This window comes from Liolophura sinensis, chromosome 11, assembly GCF_032854445.1.
Source record: "Liolophura sinensis isolate JHLJ2023 chromosome 11, CUHK_Ljap_v2, whole genome shotgun sequence".
NCBI classification, from domain to species: domain Eukaryota; kingdom Metazoa; phylum Mollusca; class Polyplacophora; order Chitonida; family Chitonidae; genus Liolophura; species Liolophura sinensis.
This window is the reverse complement of record NC_088305.1, coordinates 20793730-20812181: the sequence shown is the minus strand read 5'-3', so window position 1 is coordinate 20812181 and position 18452 is coordinate 20793730. Positions and strand designations below refer to the sequence as shown.

At 40.4% G+C, this 18452-nt stretch overlaps 1 protein-coding gene across 10 annotated transcripts in view; it reads right to left on the bottom strand.

The window, feature by feature from the left end:
- LOC135477414 (uncharacterized) overlaps positions 1-18452 on the bottom strand; it is a 95386-nt gene that overhangs the window by 16447 nt on the left and 60487 nt on the right. For 8 of the 10 annotated variants that reach the window (XM_064757501.1, XM_064757498.1, XM_064757499.1 and 5 more), the window contains 3 exons: positions 13263-13317; positions 9561-11664; positions 8430-8654 (listed from right to left, as the gene is read on the bottom strand). In XM_064757501.1, the coding sequence (XP_064613571.1) occupies positions 8430-8654; positions 9561-11664; positions 13263-13317 (2384 nt within the window). Of the gene's footprint in view, positions 1-8429; positions 8655-9560; positions 11665-13262; positions 13318-16484; positions 17081-18452 lie in introns of those variants that run through there. The other 2 variants (XM_064757506.1, XM_064757505.1) reach the window with 2 other exon arrangements.

Sequence of the window (18452 nt, the reverse complement as noted above, 5' to 3'; positions counted from 1 at the left end):
GTTCCTGGCTGCAGTGCTGCCACCTTCTGATACTGTACACTGTGTATTTGTGAGTGCTTTCCTCAGCCCACTCAGTTACATGTATCACCTAGACGTACTTGTAGCTCAATACAGCTCCGATCACTGACCCACATGTACACATGCATACACAACCTCACACAGTACTCCCTACAACAACATCAACATCCGAGGCCGTTCAGGTCAAGACAGCTTTAGTCAACTGCAATATTGACGTCTGGTTAATACAGCAGATTTCCCTTCACATCTGACGCCTTACACACCAGGTATTTCATCTGTCAAACCCTGAAGCCCCTGTACAGACTTACCAGCAGGATTTTAATCCGTGTAAGTTTAATCCATTCAAAACTTTGTGTATTCTCATACCCCAAAAACTGTGTATCCAGAAACAGACTGAAACATCTGCATAAATCCAAGACAAAAATTTTGGGTACCCCAGGGGTGAAATTCAGAAAGCACTTTCAAAGAAAATTAAGATGTCTCCCTGTAATGAAGTTATGCCAGAGATGTAAAAGCAGGTGTATCCACAAAACAGAACGGCTATTTGTGCGATTAAGTTTCAGGTCTATTGTTTATGATTCAGAATGGCAGCATGTGTATCCATGAAACAGAACAGGTATCCGTGTGATGAAGTATCAACTCTATCAGTACACGATTCAGCATGGCAAAAATCTTAAAGCATGTGTATCCATGAAACAGAAAAGGTATCCGTGTGATGAGGTATCAACTCTATCAGTACACGATTCAGCATGGCAAAAATCTTAAAGCATGTGTATCCATGAAACAGAACAGGTATCCGTGTGATGAGGTATCAACTCTATCAGTACACGATTCAGCATGGCAAAAATCTTAAAGCATGTGTATCCATGAAACAGAACAGGTATCCGTGTGATGAAGTATCAACTCTATCAGTACACGATTCAGCATGGCAAAAATCTCAAAGCATGTGTATCCATGAAACAGAACAGATATCCGTGTTATGAAGTTTCAAATACATTTGTTCACAGAACAGCACATCATTCAATGAGCCACACATATCCATTCCCAGGATTATCTGCCGCAGTTTACGATAGCACACTGCCTGGAATCCACAGCACAAAGTCCATGTTAAACTGTGAGAAAGTTTAGAGCATATTATACTATTCTTGTGGGGAACACAAACTACACCAGAACCCCAAAAGTCAAAGGGCAAGCTGGCAAACATAAGCAACTTGTACAGGTTAACTGTTATCTCCAAGCACCTGCATATCACTGTTCAGTCCAAACAGCTATTTCACATTCTGACTTTACTTATGAAGTCTACATTTTCAGGTAATAACACAGTCATAACATATATACATGTCTACATTCCATACTAGTACAGTCCATGTGATCAGAGCCGATGTGTCATTCCAATACACCCGGGCAAACTATAAAGCCAATACATGTCTGTCCCATGCTATTTCTGCTAGTGAGACCAGCCCGGCACGCTCCTTGCAAAGTGCACGTATAGATGTATACAAACAGTATGTAGGTGTATGTCCATGTAAGATGTGTGTTTGGTGGCCTCATATCCTGGTATTGTGAAGAAACGACCACAGATAAGCCCAGCCCTATCTGAGGTCAACCCATGTACAAAGGTTAGAGGCCAACAGTAGCAGATGTAAATGTCATAATAAAAGTTACCTCCCTTTTTATATAGTACTGTACCTTGCTGAGGACTTGTGGAGAATAAATGTACACAACATGAACTTCAGAGAACAGCATTCCTAAAATTCCAACTTGCTACAAATGAAGATCAGACTTACGAATGAAGAAATGTAATTCAGAACACTCCATCTTTACAGCAGAACTTACATGTGCTTGAGGTGGACGTTTTAGAAAACGGCCAATTCAGTGATATTCATGTACACTGAAAAGTCTAAAACAGTTATGTGAGAAAATGATGGAACAACTAGCATAAACTTAGCCATATAACCTAATATTCTTTCCATTTTTATTATATAAAATATGTAAAAGCTAAATCTGAATTTTTTTTTTATCCACAAAACTTTTCGAAAATAAAAGGAAGAATTCCCCCCAAATCCAGCATTGCTACTCTTCATCGTCTACCATGGTTCGGCAAATTATACATTTTGCACAAGTGGTCTTATTTTTTCACTCAAAGTAGTGTTTCCTTGATGAAAAAATGTGTGAGGTTACCCTAATCCCTCAACCTCATTGCATATTACAAAGCAACTTCCAGTCCTATTTATACACTTGTCTCATTTGATCACAGCGACTTGACCACATTGGTTGGTGTCGGGGCTTCACAAAAGATGCAAGAATGTCAGTCTGCACAAAATGATGCCCTCAGAATATGCTTAAATAAACCTGTTGAACACCAGCGAAAAGTCTGAAGAATTACAGTACTGTTATTAAAATGTCCCCAAGCACTTTAAAAGATCAACTTTTGCCGTTTCAACTTTTTCAAGCAGAAATGCACCAAAACCTGCATTTGAACAAGATGCATGTCCGACATCTGCACAACGTTTACACACAGCACAGCAGGCAATTGATCACAACAACTTCCAATGTTGCTGTCCTCAGATGTAAACAGTTCTAAATGGCAAGACTATACACATCATAACATGTCATGCCTGCCATCTTCAAATGTCCCTTAAACATGTCTTAAAATGACCCCAACTTTCCTGCGGGTGATCACAGTGGGTATAAAGAGGTTCTGACCCCTCCTCCCCCCCCCCCCACCCAAAAAAAACGAGGCTATATGCACATATATTACACTAGTTATACAGTCAGCTGGATCACCGGAAAGCCAACCAGGCTCTTGGCAAGTTTACTACATTAGACACTTACCCAGGCGGCCCAATTGAATTGTTTATATTAACAAGCTCCAATATAGTCAGGCTTACAGCCTGTAAAATAAACTGTTATATTACTCCCCTTGACATATGGCACACTGCTACCGTACATATGGTAATAGTAAGCTCTACTAGACTGATATAAAAGTATGATATAACACCAAGTTGTAGCAGGAACATTTAATTTCTTTTTTTTTTTCACATGGTTATTCTGTCTAATGAACAACATATTCATATCTTTACTTTTCCAAAAAAAAAAAAAAAAAAAAATGCAAAAGAAGTGGAATTCTTTGGTCTCAGTATTTCTACTCTCTGTCCTAAAAATTAGAATTACGATAACCCTGAAGCAAAGACAAAACAGGCCCTGCCAAAAAACATCACCTAACAAAATTATTATAGTCCATTCAGTAAGGATATATAATACTGAAAGATACACTTTAAGAGGTCCTATGTTTTAAAAGCAAGGTTAAATGATATGGGTTGAGATAATCGGAGTTGCTCTCTTAAACCGAGAACAAAAATGCATTGTATTACAGTCACTGTTAGTTTGGGAGGATAACATGGAGACTTTCATTTTTCTGTCATTTCCAATTTTGCCTGGTGTGAAGTCATGCAAGAGCACTTGACGTCACCCATCACTGACATATAGCCACAAACTCTCATTCCAGCATAACTGTCTTCCCTGATGTCATATCTGTCAGATTCATCATCACATACGGAATATTATCATGTCATATCAGAAAAATTTTACGGAAACTGACGAATATGTTGTTTTTGAGGACTGTTCAGTTATAGGGGTTAAATAGTGTCATTCACTGAAGATTTTGATTCATGGTGCTAGCAATATTTCACGGAGTATCCTTCAAAACAGTTTAATTTTTCCACCTCACCTCTCTTGGGACTGAAGTACAAATAGCACTAAGCATTATGGTCTACAGGGCGGTGTCTAAAACCACAGCTTCCACATGAACACAGGAAGTTCTAACAAACCATGAAGCCAAGGTAAAACACACCCTACCAAATAGCATCAACTTACATTGAGAAAAGCTAGATATTCTCCACTGACCGTTATCAAGCCCTCTAAGAATATATACCCTTCTATCTCTATACTAAGTTGATAAATCCAGTGAATTATGAGCTGAAATTTTAAGAGTGTAACAGGACCAGCCAGCCAGACTGGCTATTGACGTCTTAAGGAAACCACTACCTATCTGCATCCTACAGATGCAACCTCCGCCCCCCACCCTCGTGTCAGTGCAACTGTAGGGGCTCAAGTGTCTTAGGCTACAAATAGCTCCACATTACATATTTTCAACAGCATTATCCCATTTCCACAACAGATCTAAATACAATTACTTTATACTGCAAAGCTGTGCAAACACTCTGGAGAAAGCCTTAAGCCATCAGAACAAGAATAATGGATTTGCATATGCATGAATACCATAACCCATGATATTTTTTGTAATTTACGACCCACTCCAACTTGCTTACTTATCTTCACTGAGACTTACGTAATATTCAACTACAGTCCTTTCCCACATTCTGTGTATACTGTTTCATGAGCTGTTGTTCATTTGATAGGGCAATTCAGTGCTATGTGATTTCACAAGGAAAGGACCACTACAAATTTACAGGCCATCCTCATATCCACTGAAACTTACAATACAACAGATTTTCCCTCATGGTGCTAAATGAGCGAATACAAAGCAGGCATTTTGCATAACATTCACATGAATCTGGTCGATCTGCTCTATGAAATTTGCATTCAAACTTATCGATCGGTTTGCATACGTACAACCAACGATAAATCACAAATAGAACTCATCAATCTTGCTTCCCTGGTCAAATCTAATGTCTCACTGTTCTTCACAAAAGTAATATCGAATAGTACCCCAATTCCTCAACCTTTTTCGCATATGAAAGAACAGTGCAATTTATGCACATTTATGATTATATTTTCTAGACAAAGCTACATTGGTTGGTTACAGTAACAGAGCTTTGACCAGTTTGTAGAGAATTTCCACTACTTATCTGTAATACAGTAGTACACAATTTCATTTTCCATTTACTGTAATTCACCTTAAAGTCCAGCATTTTTCAAGGGAAACATTTTGCTTGATTCTGACTGACTCATCTACGTTTTAGGGCCACTTGACAGTTTTTTTTTTTTGGTGAGGCCTGATTAAATGTTTCAAGTCACATGTACTGTTTGATTCCGATCCATTCATCCACATTGAAAGGGTCACTTACGATTTTTTTTTGTTCAAAAAAAAAAACAAATTGATGTGTGACATGAAAGGGATAGTACTTTAAGGCTTTTGTGTGCTTCTGACAGTGTAGGTGAAAGACTAACTTTACATATTAACCTTTTGGCGAAACACAGTACACGAACTCAATCAGACAGCACAAAAAATACAATGCAGAACCAAGTGGGTACTACATAGACGATCAGGTACAAACAGCCCATAGGAGTACCTAACCCCTTCCCACCAAATATCCGCTATAATGACAGGTTATGATTCATGTCCTGCTGTGTTTGCACGTTCGCTATTGTTATTACTATAGCAGTGAATATCAGCACGCACTGGTACTTATCCTGATTAGTGTGAACTTTGTGGCCAATCCACACACTGAGTCATCTCCCCTTACCTGCACAGCTGGTTGGTAAGGTCCAGTTAAACCCAGAGCGTCAGTACAGTACCAGCTAGTACACTAAACATGCAGCCTGTACCACCACTTCAGACAAACAGTCAGTATTCGCACTATCACATGTCAATGAGCAAGCTGGCATATGTATCAAAGTTTATGTAGCTGAGTAAAAAAGACATAGATATAATAACCACAATCAGATTAAACATTATTATCCCATCTACTAGTGTTACTTTATGATTACAGTTTGATAAAACCACAAACATTTCAGTTCTGTCCTCTTTTCTTTTTTTTTTTTTTTTTTTGGTGCCAAATTCTAACTGAAGTCCTTGAAGCCAAATATAAATGCATGTGAAAGTCTCAATGAACAACTTTCACCACTTACATGTACTTAATCATGAGAACAAAAATTTTATCAAAACTTAACCCTTACGTACACACTGAACAATTTCCACTTGAAGCCTTCCTAAACATGACAACAATGAAAATGTCACAAAGTACATGCAAGTCAGAGGAAAATAACGAAAACAGGAAAAAAACATTGCAGTTGGGGTACATAAATTACTGGTACAGGAAATCCTGATTTCCTGATGTGTGTTTGGAATTGGGGGGGGGGGGGGGGGGGCGGGGGAGGTGTGAGGGGGTGCAAGTAATTCTTTATGGGTTATATATCTATTTAATTATTTGACGATTGGTGTTTTATGCTGAACTCTTGACTTCTTCAATTCAGACAGCTTTTTTCAGGGTAGAGGAAACCCCTGTGCTTCCACATTCTAAAATATGAAACTTACAACAGGGTGCTATAGAGCTTAACTTTACAGACACTAAACTGTTCAGCAGCTGAATACCCACTGGACAAAGAGCCTTTTAGAAGCAACAAAATTGAGGCTCTAGACAAATAAGCCACGATGGCCCCAAATAACCTTCAAACTTGAACTGTTTTTTTCTTCTTAACAGCAAATCATCTACATCGATGTGTAGTTGTCTCTCAACGATGTCGGGATAGTAAGACTGAATGCTGGACAACATACTCTACCAAATGGTGGTGAAGCTTAGTTTTCTACCTTTTTAAACTTTGGAAGAGTTTCAAATAAGAATCATAGCTCATCTTCATTCCAAACATGAAGCAAATCATCCTTGTGAGGCTAGAGGACAAATCATTAGAGGATTCTATGGCTGAACAAGGGTCATAGTACAAAATATTTTTGTCACGTGATATTTTACATTTTGACACATTAAGTTTCACATTCTTGTTTCCTTTTGTCACAACATGTTTTTTAAAATTTGTCACAGCATACCAATACGATTTAATCACCATGTAGTTATGCTATTTTGAATACCTACATGTAAGGGCTGTGGTCCATAGTGTTATATGTCAAATATATCTCATTTATAAACATCAAAAAGGGACTGATTAAACTTTAGAGGCTTAATTTGCTTGCGAGATTGGCCGAAATTGTCATATGTTCAAGAATTAGCATTTTGTCGCACACACTGTGACCCCAATGAAAAATTGCTTGAGTCTGAATAGAAGTTGGCAATAGTTAGTGTAAAGTAACACGGCAAGGGGCAGAACAAGGTAAGAGGCAGAACAAGGGGGACAACTCTCCTATGGAAAGTTTTGAACTAGGTCAGCCTGCTACAAGTTTAAGTACAAATACTTAAATTATATATGCAGTGTGCAAGTAAAGTTCTTGTAATGTTTTCAAAACCAATCTTCTAAACAAGGTATTTCCAGGATACAAACTACATGCAACAGTTCAGTGGTTCTGCCTTTAATCAAGAAAATGATCACCTACTCCTACCAGTAAGTGTTTATAGATTTCATAAAAAGTCTAAAATGTACTTAGTAATTCAGTGGTTCATGAATGTGCAGACCAGAAATGGAATTTCTGCTCTTGACTATTTTCTCACTAACAAATGACAAAGTTTACTTATATTACTCTATAAAGCACTGATTTCAAAAACCTTTAATCTGAAAATCATGAAACAAGATAACAAAACAAAAAAGCATCTCAAAACACTAGGAAACGAACACCAAATGGCAAAAGAAAAAAATGTAACAGTTGAAATCAACAACAACTTTACCACCAGCCCTACAACCAGTGGTATGCCATGTACATTGTACATCTGCCATATAAAGATCGACCTTGACCAAAAAATGTACATAGAACAGTAACAGCACAAACTATTAGTTCAATCAGTATTGTTTTCTGTGTACAAGTGCTCTGTCAGGAATAACGAAATTCAGTTTTTGTGTGCGTGTGTGTGCGTGCGTGTGTACCTCATGCAACCTAACAGAAATAACACTGTTTATCAACACTTGAGATATCTTGTGAATTAAACCATGCAGTAACAGAAAAGTTAAATACTCATGTACCGTCTTACCTCTGCTTATAAGCAAAATTATTAACCTAAAGATGTGTTTTGTTTTTTTCTTTTCTACTATAAATTACCAATAAATATAATTAAACATCATGATTTGCTTGCGATATAGCCGGATAAAAATAAGTGACCTAGAAAACTGTGTCCTTACTTGATACTGTTACTTCGAATTATTTTCATAGTTATAACAACAGCTTGCATAGATAGCGCACAGTGCAAAGAGAGTTACAACTCATGCCTACTGAGCTTGTGGTGAAGTATGCAGTTGTTTTCTAAAAATGCCATTCGCAAAATGGTTAAGTCACTCAGATTTATAACTGAAAGAGTAATGTCAAGCATTAAGTAATGTCCATACAGAGATCCCAGGATGGTGGGGCAAAACAGGGAGTGAGGGAGGGGAAATCCATGTAAGGGTGCCAAGATATGCAAGCCAGATACTAGATGCAAACAACAGAACCAGAATCAAACAAGGGAAGAATGACAAAAACAATCAAATGAAACGAAAAAATGCCAAACTCTCCAAAAGAACAAAAGTACCTGCTGTAAGAGTGCTGAAAGCAGAGAGGAGACCACTGGTGGCATTGGAGAAAAAACTGAAAGTTGACCTTGACCTTTTGTGAGTGGCACAGGCTTCTGTGTGTGATTCAGACACAGAGCACACTGTGTGCCCCACAAAGTCAAGGTCATTGGTGGAGACAGATTGATGGTCAAGGTTTTGTCCATTGATAATAAGCTGAGGTGAAGATAGGATTGTTAGATCCTCTGGAAAAGACAAAGACCAGAAGAAAAGGAGAAATACACACAAAATCAAAGGCTAAAATAAAACAAAACACTGAATATTTGGAAATTAAAACGTCTTAATACGACAGGCTGCTCAAATTTTACCACAATATATAAGTACATAATAAAAAAAAAAAATAATAAAAAGAGAAATGACGTCCATGCAGAGAGTCAGACAAAATACATATATTCATGAAACCTTCTTATATTGATTTCACATGATGTTTATACATGTAAAGAAGATTTATTTTTTTCAGCACACAGCTATTCTTTACTCTGTGCACACCTTGTCCAAACTTTTGACTAAACAGGAGCCAATTTCAGGCGTATTTCATATACATCACTCCTCTCCTCCACTACATGGGCTGTATTTGTTTTTTTATTTGTTTGATTGGTGTTTTACAACGTACTCAAGAATATTCCACTTATACGACGAAAGAGCCAGAGAGGAAGCCAGTATGAGCTGGACTCGAACTCAAAGCAACTGCCTTGGTGAGTAATTATGCTGCACTAGCCCACTAATCAACTAAGCCACGGAGGCCCCATGTTACTTGTATATACGCCGAGTATTATCATGAGGATATAAAACTTCTTATGGTTTATGAATAGCTGGTACATATGTACTTTCTTCTGACTCCAGCAAACTTGTCCATGGTCATGTTTATAACATGCCTTTTCATCAACTTAGGAATCACATTTTCCAATCGACATATGATGGTGCAGACAACCACATACACTGTACTAAAGACAATCTATCATTTACAAGGTTCGACATGTTGGTAGGTAATAGACATTACCATGTGAAGACATAACCATGAGGAGATATATCTACATATATATACATATACACAGTGATGGAGTTAAGCTTAGAGGAGTTCTCTCCCTTACCTTGTTTGCAGATGGGAGCATTCACAGCTGTAAGGTAGGAGACCTTCCTTGTGGGCCTGTTATTAGAGTTCAAAGACGAAGACGACACATTTTCAGTGGACAAAAAGGTGCCTTCAACAGAATCCATCCGCAAAGGTGGATTTATCATGGATGTGGACATTCCATTTGTGTCCATTAAGCACTTACTTCCTGAGCGCAAGGCTGCGTCCTCAAAGCCCTTTGCTTCCTCCACAGTTGGAGAGCTTGGGGCGCTTGTGGACTGCGGAAGACAAACCCTGACAGGGACATTTGTACCTGTGCTGTCTGGGCGACTGTTTGATGGTGAACCAGGAGGCTGATAACGCTCCGTGGAAATTTTGCGCACTTTGATAGCTGGCTGCTGAACAGGTGGATGCTGCTGCTGCTGTTGTTGTTGAGTTTGGGCTGGGGATTGCTGGGGAATTGGTGATGGCACTTGCTGTTGTTCTTGTTGTCGTGTCCCGATTTGTGACTGCTGTCTGTGAGTAGGAGAGTACATGGGTGGGACAGTGGTTATGTGGATCTCGTGCGGGGGTGGGGTCTTCTCGCTATAATTAGGGGGTGGTGGGGTTCCTGATTCACTACTGCTACTATTTGATACCTCAAAATGCTGCACTCTTTTAACAATATCTCCTATTTTGCCTAAACTCTGCAATTTCTCTATCTCTGTTTTGTAGCGTTTGGTAGAGGTGGACATTTCGTAAGAGCCTGATGAAGCAGTCGCCTGCTGTACCTCTTCTTTTCTAACGGTACCTTCAAACTGTTTCTTGCGCTCGGACACTGGTAACTGAGCATTTTTACGAGACTCGAAAGACTTCCCACTGGGGGCTCTCGTGAGAGCAAATGTAGTTCCAAAGCTACAAGTGTTGTTCATACTGACCGGGTTTGTGCAGGAGGTCTGTGTTACTGGCCCTGAGGGCGGGGAAACTGTCACTTTGTCTCCAATACGGACCACAAACGTACGCCCCGGGATATTAGGTTCGTGGTAATCCTTTATCCGTGACCCAGTGACTGCGTAGCCAGATTTTTGACCACCTAAGCTTGACCTATGCACAGACAGGCTCCCTGCATTCTGTAAGTTATCAGCACTGGTGGATTTCGCACTGCGCTGAGAAGAGAGAGCTGTGTGTGGGGGAGCATACTGTATGAGTCGCGTGGGACTGACATTCTGAGGCAGGTTACTGGTGCTGCTACTCACGCTGTAACGCACAGGCTTCATATTCGACCCTACACTCGACAACGGCGTCGAGTCAGGGGGAGAGTACTCCATTCCTTTTGTCCTCATTTTGGAAAGCGACGAGGTAGTGAGAGAGCGTGGGACAGAGTCACTGGCGCCTTTGCCTGTGCGGGAGGCAAACTTAGACGAGTCCCACGTGTGGGAGCGAGCAGAGCTGTATGGAGAGGACCAAACGTCCTCCTGGGATTGAAGTGCGCCATCTTTGGACCTGCGCGAATACGACATATTTTCCTGCGACAGTCTCAAACTCGGGTAATCTTGCGTGCCACTGCGTGTCCAGCTCGACTGCGACTGACCGAGTTTTTCTTGCGAGCCCAGCGGCTGAACAACACATTCCTGAGACTGTCTGGCGGACAGACTCGACATGGAGTTTGAGTTTGAACGTGACTGATTGGACACAGTATCCGCAGGCTCTGCCCAAAGGTCTTTGCGCACCACAGGGTAGTATAATCCGTAGTCTGCAGACTTCTGTGAAGGGCTGTAATTGGTCTGAGCCTTTCCAGAAGGATAGTTGTAAGAAATACGAATATCAAACGAGCCTTTACGCCCATTACTGTTTCGACTGTCACCACGCAATGGCTCTCTTGGCGACCCGCTGCTTCCTTGCCAACTGACGCTCTTTATATCACGGTCAGGTTTGCACCCGTAGCCGGTCTCATCCAGGGGGGTGGAGTACTTCCGTCTCAGTTCTTCCCTCCACCCCCCTCGGCGAGATGTGACTGTGACCTCCGTGGTTGGGGCTATCCCAGCATGCTCCACTTTGACATAGCTGCCTTGGGATGCGGATATCAAACCGCCGTCGCTGTGGAACATTTCCTGTGTTTGATCATACACTGAGGTCTGATAGGCCTGAAAATGAACAGAGAAAAAAAGCTTTCATAAAAAATCACAAATAACAAGACCATGAAACGGCATATGGAGAACATGAATGTCTATTTCTAGTTGCCGCTTGACCTGAATTTATTGTGTCTGTCACCTTGCTGTTTTGGTGTTGTCTTGCATAAAGTTTACGGGAAATCGTATGCACTAATATATCTGATATATTTCACACTTGCTTTATTCGAGGCTCTTTATTTCCTCCACCAATAAGACTAGCCATCATCAAATTTTGTAAGCTAAAAACATTGAGAGTGCCACTGAACAAGAATCAAATAAATTTACTCTGCTTCCACACGTTAAAGTAGTTATTTATGGCATATGCAAGTCATTCCAGTGGTGCACCACCCCAGCCTGGAAGTATGTTTGTACGCTTGGGGTTTTACGTTATGCTTAACAATTTTTCAGTTATGTGACAACGAGAAATCATTAGGTGTGTGTGCATATATAGCATCTTCTTGTGGAGGGCGAGTCCAAAGTGCTGTCGCCACTGAAGTATCATGACATGACATGACATGACATTACACCGGGCCAACCAGTCCTGATTCCTTGCTTTAACTTCTTAGTGCTGAGCGCCAAGCGAGGCAGCAACAAGTACCATTTATAAGAGTTTGGTATGACCCAAGCCCCTGGTTTGATCCTGGGTCTCCTGACTGAGGCGGATGCTCTAACCACTAAGCCACCAAAGCAGTCCTAATCTGGAAGCAGTTTCATCTGAGGGTTACTAAGTACATGTGCACTCGTAGCCTTACCCACATATCACTGCAATACTTGTACGCCTTCAGCAGGTGAAGCCTTCCAAGACAGCTGGATCTGAACACGCTTCAGAGCACAATTGTATTGCAAAACAAAATGTACATGTGTTTCTTGGTTGAATACGATATATGTTTGATTTATTTATTTATTTGATTGGTGTTTTCTTAATCTGATTATTCAAAAATATTTCACTTATATGACGGGGACCAGCATTATTGTAGGAGGAACCTGGTTGAACACGCCTTAATTCCTCAACATTTTCACAAAGTAAAGAGCACCTTCCAGTGCAATTTTGGCACATTTTTCATTTGATTTTAGGCAGCGATAGAGCTGCACAGAAAGTATAATTTTATCAATCAACACCGACAAATGCCTTCAGAATATGCTTCAATAAACACCTAGCAAACAAGCAAAAAAGTGGAAGAATTACAATATGCAAAACATGTTCACCCAACAACCTGTGGCTGAGTAGAAGAGTCACACAGCTTTCTACATGTCCAACACATGATGTGCAGGTTGTGTATATGTACTGTAATTGAACTTTTTTTGCAAGTTTGCGAGGTGTGTATTCAAGCATATCCTGATGGTATTTTCCTGTGCTGACTGACAAAAATAATACTTCTTGTCATGCCCAGATACTAGCCAATCCAACCAATTTAATTTTGTTTCCAAAATCAAATTAAAAGCGTGCATAGGGTCCAGTGAAAATTGTTCTTTCATATGTGAAAAGGTTGGGGAATTTGGGTAGCAGAAATGACAGACAATTTCAAGAACTGGAAATACCTTATAACAAGCTGACAGGTATGTCTACTCACCATCTGCAGAATATCCTCATGTTTGGGGACTACCAACAGTTTGAGAGCAGAAGCACTGTAACATAGAGAAAACATACAAAGAAATGCACAGAATGTTTCACAGTTCCAAAATGAAACCCCACTGACGTAAGCTGACAGAAGCGCAAGGGTTTAACTGTCACTAGTCCTTTATACGCACATAAGTAATCGGTACTGACGCTCAATGTTCGTCAGCAAATCGCCAAACTGCCGACAATTGCTACGCTAACAGGTTCTCCCAGCACTTATTTTTCCTCCCATGATGCACAGTTGACCCAAACTCAAGTCGTTCATGCACCAAAATAGCCCTCATTGGGAGAGAAATGCTTTTTATCAGCAGCAGTCTATTTCAAAGTTGAGAAAAAAAATTCCCTCTGAAGTAGACGCATATACATGAAAATAGCATATAGTACATGTAGAAGGTGCGCCCACATAACTAATTTCCTACACAAAACAGAAAAAAGGGATACAAGTGTAACAAAAATGCAAGTAGAACATTTGTAGCTCTGCAACATGCTACACATTTTACAGCTAGCAGGTGGTTACTGCATATGTACCATCAAAGCAGAACTTGGGCCGACTTTCGTATACTGTATCACCTGTGAGTACAATTAGTGTAAACCATGCAGGCTTGATAGTTACAGCCTGAAATTTCATCATGACACACACACCTGACTTCAATCATTGAAATTTCAGAGCATTCACCCAACATGAATGGTTCAAAGCATAAAATGTTGTGAGAAGACTTAAATTAGACATTAGTCTTCTAACTAAACATTCATTGTGCCTACATGTAGGTTTAAAATATGGAAACAGTCTCGACTGTAGTGGGTTCAAATCTATCTGTAGCCACCTTTCTTTTCTGCTATGACAAAAACAGATAGAACCACCGCAACCACCTTACATGAAACTTCAAACAGGACAGGGAATACTTGTGCGAAGTCATATACGTACAAAACTTTATAATGTAATGTTTCTATTTAAGCCTTCCCATATCCAACTGTTTGAAGACACTTATGTGTATACATTCATTGTGAACAGGTATAAGATATGACATATTGATAAAAATCAATCAATCATGTAGTTCACTAATGAAAATCATTCTTCTAAGAACTCAACCAACAGAAATATAGACACTAAACATGGAACACCTCCAACAACAGAACAATTTCATGTCCATACCTAACAATTCTGCCAATTATTATGGGGGTTTAGAAAGATGAATTTTCTCAAAGCTGGAAATTTAGGAATGAGAAGGTTAAACAGTGTACAGTGTACACACATACAAAACATTCACATGTATATTAAAATGATCAGTTAACCCTTTCCCCAACCGCCAGGGGGATGGGTATAACAATTGTTGCCCATAATTTGCCCCCACCAGCTGTGACCAATACCAGCAAAGACAAAAGGCAGTCAGGTGAATATGGAGTGCATTGGGGTGGGTGTGGGGGTGGGGGGATGTTGGAAGTCAATCTTCAGGGCGTGGGGTTTCGGAACACTCTTCTATGATAAGCAATGGATAAACACAAATGTATATTTCAGGTATACATAGCATGGAGAGGCATCAGTTTAGTTCAATCAAGTCTGTAAATAATGACAAGTCACCTCATTTCACCTAAAGTTTAGCACTGTCCAAGTGATACACATGTACATGTATGCAGCTTGATTCATCCACAATTTCAAAGCTGGCATCAAAAGTTTCATCTCAAGGTCTTCATGTGCTTCTTGAACTTTAAAGTGTATAAATACATACCAAACTTCAGCTGAAACAATGTATTTATTATGATATGTTGATATGTCTTGATCATTTTTCTGAATTTTCATTTGAGTGAGATGTTTTTGTTTGCTTTTTTTTTACTATCAGCATGTTACCATTTAAAATAACAAAAATGAATAAAAGGTCCAGAAAGGGAAACAGATTTATAAAATATGTCCCTCCTACATCACACTACTTTTTGTCTACACTTTTTCTTCTTGTTGAATATAAAAAAAAAATAACGCATCAACGCCACCCAGAAATGTGAAGAATGTGAGTGAAAATTCCCTCGATATTCCCTCACATCCAATATCACACCTGTCTGTACTTAGAGCAGCTATTCCCGTACCTGAGTCTGGATTCATATAACAAAATTAACCATGCACATGTACTTCCCGTTCATGTTCTTGTAAACACCTTTACAAGGAGATTGAGTTTGAACGAAGGAAGACACTCTTAACCTGGAGATCTATGCTGTGTTGGCAGATGAAGGCCATGCAGTTTTCAAGGTCGTTATGGACAGCTCACCTGGCCAGGTGAGCTGGTGAGATGTAGCCTGTTCAGGTAAGACTTCGTCAAAAGGTAAATCCCAGACCTCAGCTGGCTATAAAACCTTCCCCTGCACAGATGGTTTTACCCAGGAGAGAGGCTCTGTCTTAATCAGAGGAATGCCATTCACCTACCCAGTCACTTGTATGTATTTATCCATCAACCCACCAATCTATTCATCTACACCAATCTACTTCATCTAAGTTTGTCTTAAGGTGACATTTATGGGGTGGTCAAAATTTAAATTTATACTGTCTAATATTTATTTGATTTATTTATTTGAACTGACAACTGGCCCCTGGTCATGCATACATTCTAGTGTACTAACATCACATATCACATTCACTACTGTGTAAGCGGTAATCCTATCTTTAATAACATATGTATAGGGGGCCTCCTTGGCTCAGTTGGTTAGCGCGCTAGTGCAGCATAATGACCCAGGAGCCTCTTACCAATGCGGGTCCCTGTGAGTTCAAGTCCAGCTCAGGCTGGCTTCTTCTCTAGCCGCACGAGAGAAGGTCTGCCAGCAACCTGTGGATGGTTGTGGGTTTTCCCCCGGGCTCTGCTCGGTTTCCACCCACCATAATGCTGGTCGCCATCATATAAGTGAAATATTCTTGAGTACGCCGTAAAACTCCAATCAAATAAATAGATAAATTTAATAACATATACATGCAAATTACCAATTCTTTTACCATACTTGAAAAAAACCCCCCAAAAACCTGAGATGCTATGGTGAACATATTTGGTGAAAAACATTTAGTCTGGGAATCCAAACAGATAAATACATGTACACCTGTAGGAATTACAGTTTGAAATAAAGAAAGAAATATTAGGAGCCTGTGAAAAGAAGATTCCTGAACTTCTTGTATCAGACAATCTTTTTAGTACCTTACCCTGGCTTTAGTTTTGATCCAGTTCCAAACAGAATCCTGGCGGCCCCACCGTGATGTGCACGTAATCTTCGTAGCGATTAATCTCACACTACATCTGACACAATTCCCCGTTTGTATCACACTTGGATCTCCATACTTAATAGGCTGACATGTAGCTACACAGATCTACACACGCCATAAAATCTGCCCCTCGAAAAAACGGTAGAGGATAATATGTGCTAATGGAGAAGGAAACTGTTGGGCTCCTCCATGCATATCCATGAACTGGATTATATACTGTGTGCGGCCCTCCCTCCACTAGGTCGCCCAAGACCCCACCACTACACATGAGAGCCAAACACCTTGATGATCTGAAGCCACCTAAAAACGTCACTATCGACAAACCAACAAACAACGGCGGTGAGTAACAGGTATCTTTTTTTTCTTCTTCTCTATCCGTCTCACATCATTCAACCTGCCCCCACTCTCTGTATACCCACCTTGATGCCGAAGATCTGCTCAGTAGCAGACCTCGGGTTAAGGCCAAAAGGGAAGCCCTGAGCAAATAGGATGCTAGGTTGTCGACATTTCACAGAGGGGGAGAGAGAGAGAGATCACCAGAGAGCTTGTCTGGCACACTGCCCGTGGTGTACATCTTCTCCCCTCACTGACAAAACCTTAGCCTTCTATCCCCTCCCCTCCTCTCCCCCACACCACCACCAGAACCAGGCAAACTGCACTGCAGCATTCCAGCAGATAACACAGTCATCAACAGGCATTTGCTCAACTACACATGTATGCATGTCTTTTGTGTGAGTGTTACCTACAGTGAATGTATATGTGTTTCCTGACCCAGAAACTGTTTGTGACAATTTAGGGGATTTGTTGTCTTAGATTACAGACTTCAAATGCAGGGATTTCCCCAATAGTAGCCAGTGTATCAATATGTACTGAACAAGAATGAAACATTCAAAAGACCTGTGACCTTGACAGCATTTTTAACCACATTCACTGACAAAAGCCCCCCCCCCCCCCACACACACACACCCACCCACACCCTTCACACTACTTCTGATACCACTCATTCTCTTTCCCCTATAAAATCCTCACCCCTGGCCTATGATGAGGACATATAACCTATTGTCTATCCATCTACATATACCTGTCACACTACCCCTCCCCCCCCCTTTACAGAAATCCATCTTTCCCAGAGAAAATTACCCTAAGGGGGTATGTACTGAAGTCTACATTGCCCCCCTCCCCTGCTGACTAACTCCCTACCCCCTGCACCATCTTACCTTTCTCAGTCAGTCCTCCCAATACAACACAAACCACTTGTAACAGTCCTAAAGAAGCAATGACTCCCAGATGGGCACTGTAGTCCTTTACTGTTTTTCCTGCCCTTCCCAGAATGTTATGTTACCCTGAGTGCACCCTACCCCAGCCATGCCCTACAGACGCAGATATACACATATAACTAACAGAGGGAGAAAAGAGAAAAGGGGGGAAACACAGGAATTCATTATTCATCTTGGCCTTTCAGATGGTACAAATGCACCATCCTATACTGATTTGACTTGCTCTTACATGTATGTTGAAATGTGTGGGGGACCATCCAACATTACTGACTAACCTTGTACATGTAACAAAAAAATTGTCATTTTAAGTTTGTACAACACATACGGTGTTGCTGTAATCCCCGCTCCAGACAGGGAATCTTTGACACATTTTTAACAAACTACCGTTGCCCCCCCCCCCCTCCATTTCCCTCTACACTGGTAATTACTATGCTGTTGTCAAAGTGCCTGCATCTACATCTATATCTTCTAGAATAATGAAGTAGTAACAATCAATACACTGGGTCTGGTTACAATATATCTGCAATATTTGCCTGTTCTTACAGAGGCAAATAAGTACTAAAATCTTACTTTTGGTACTGAATCTCACATTTTCCAAGTAAGATATCATCATACCCTCCAAACAAACCTG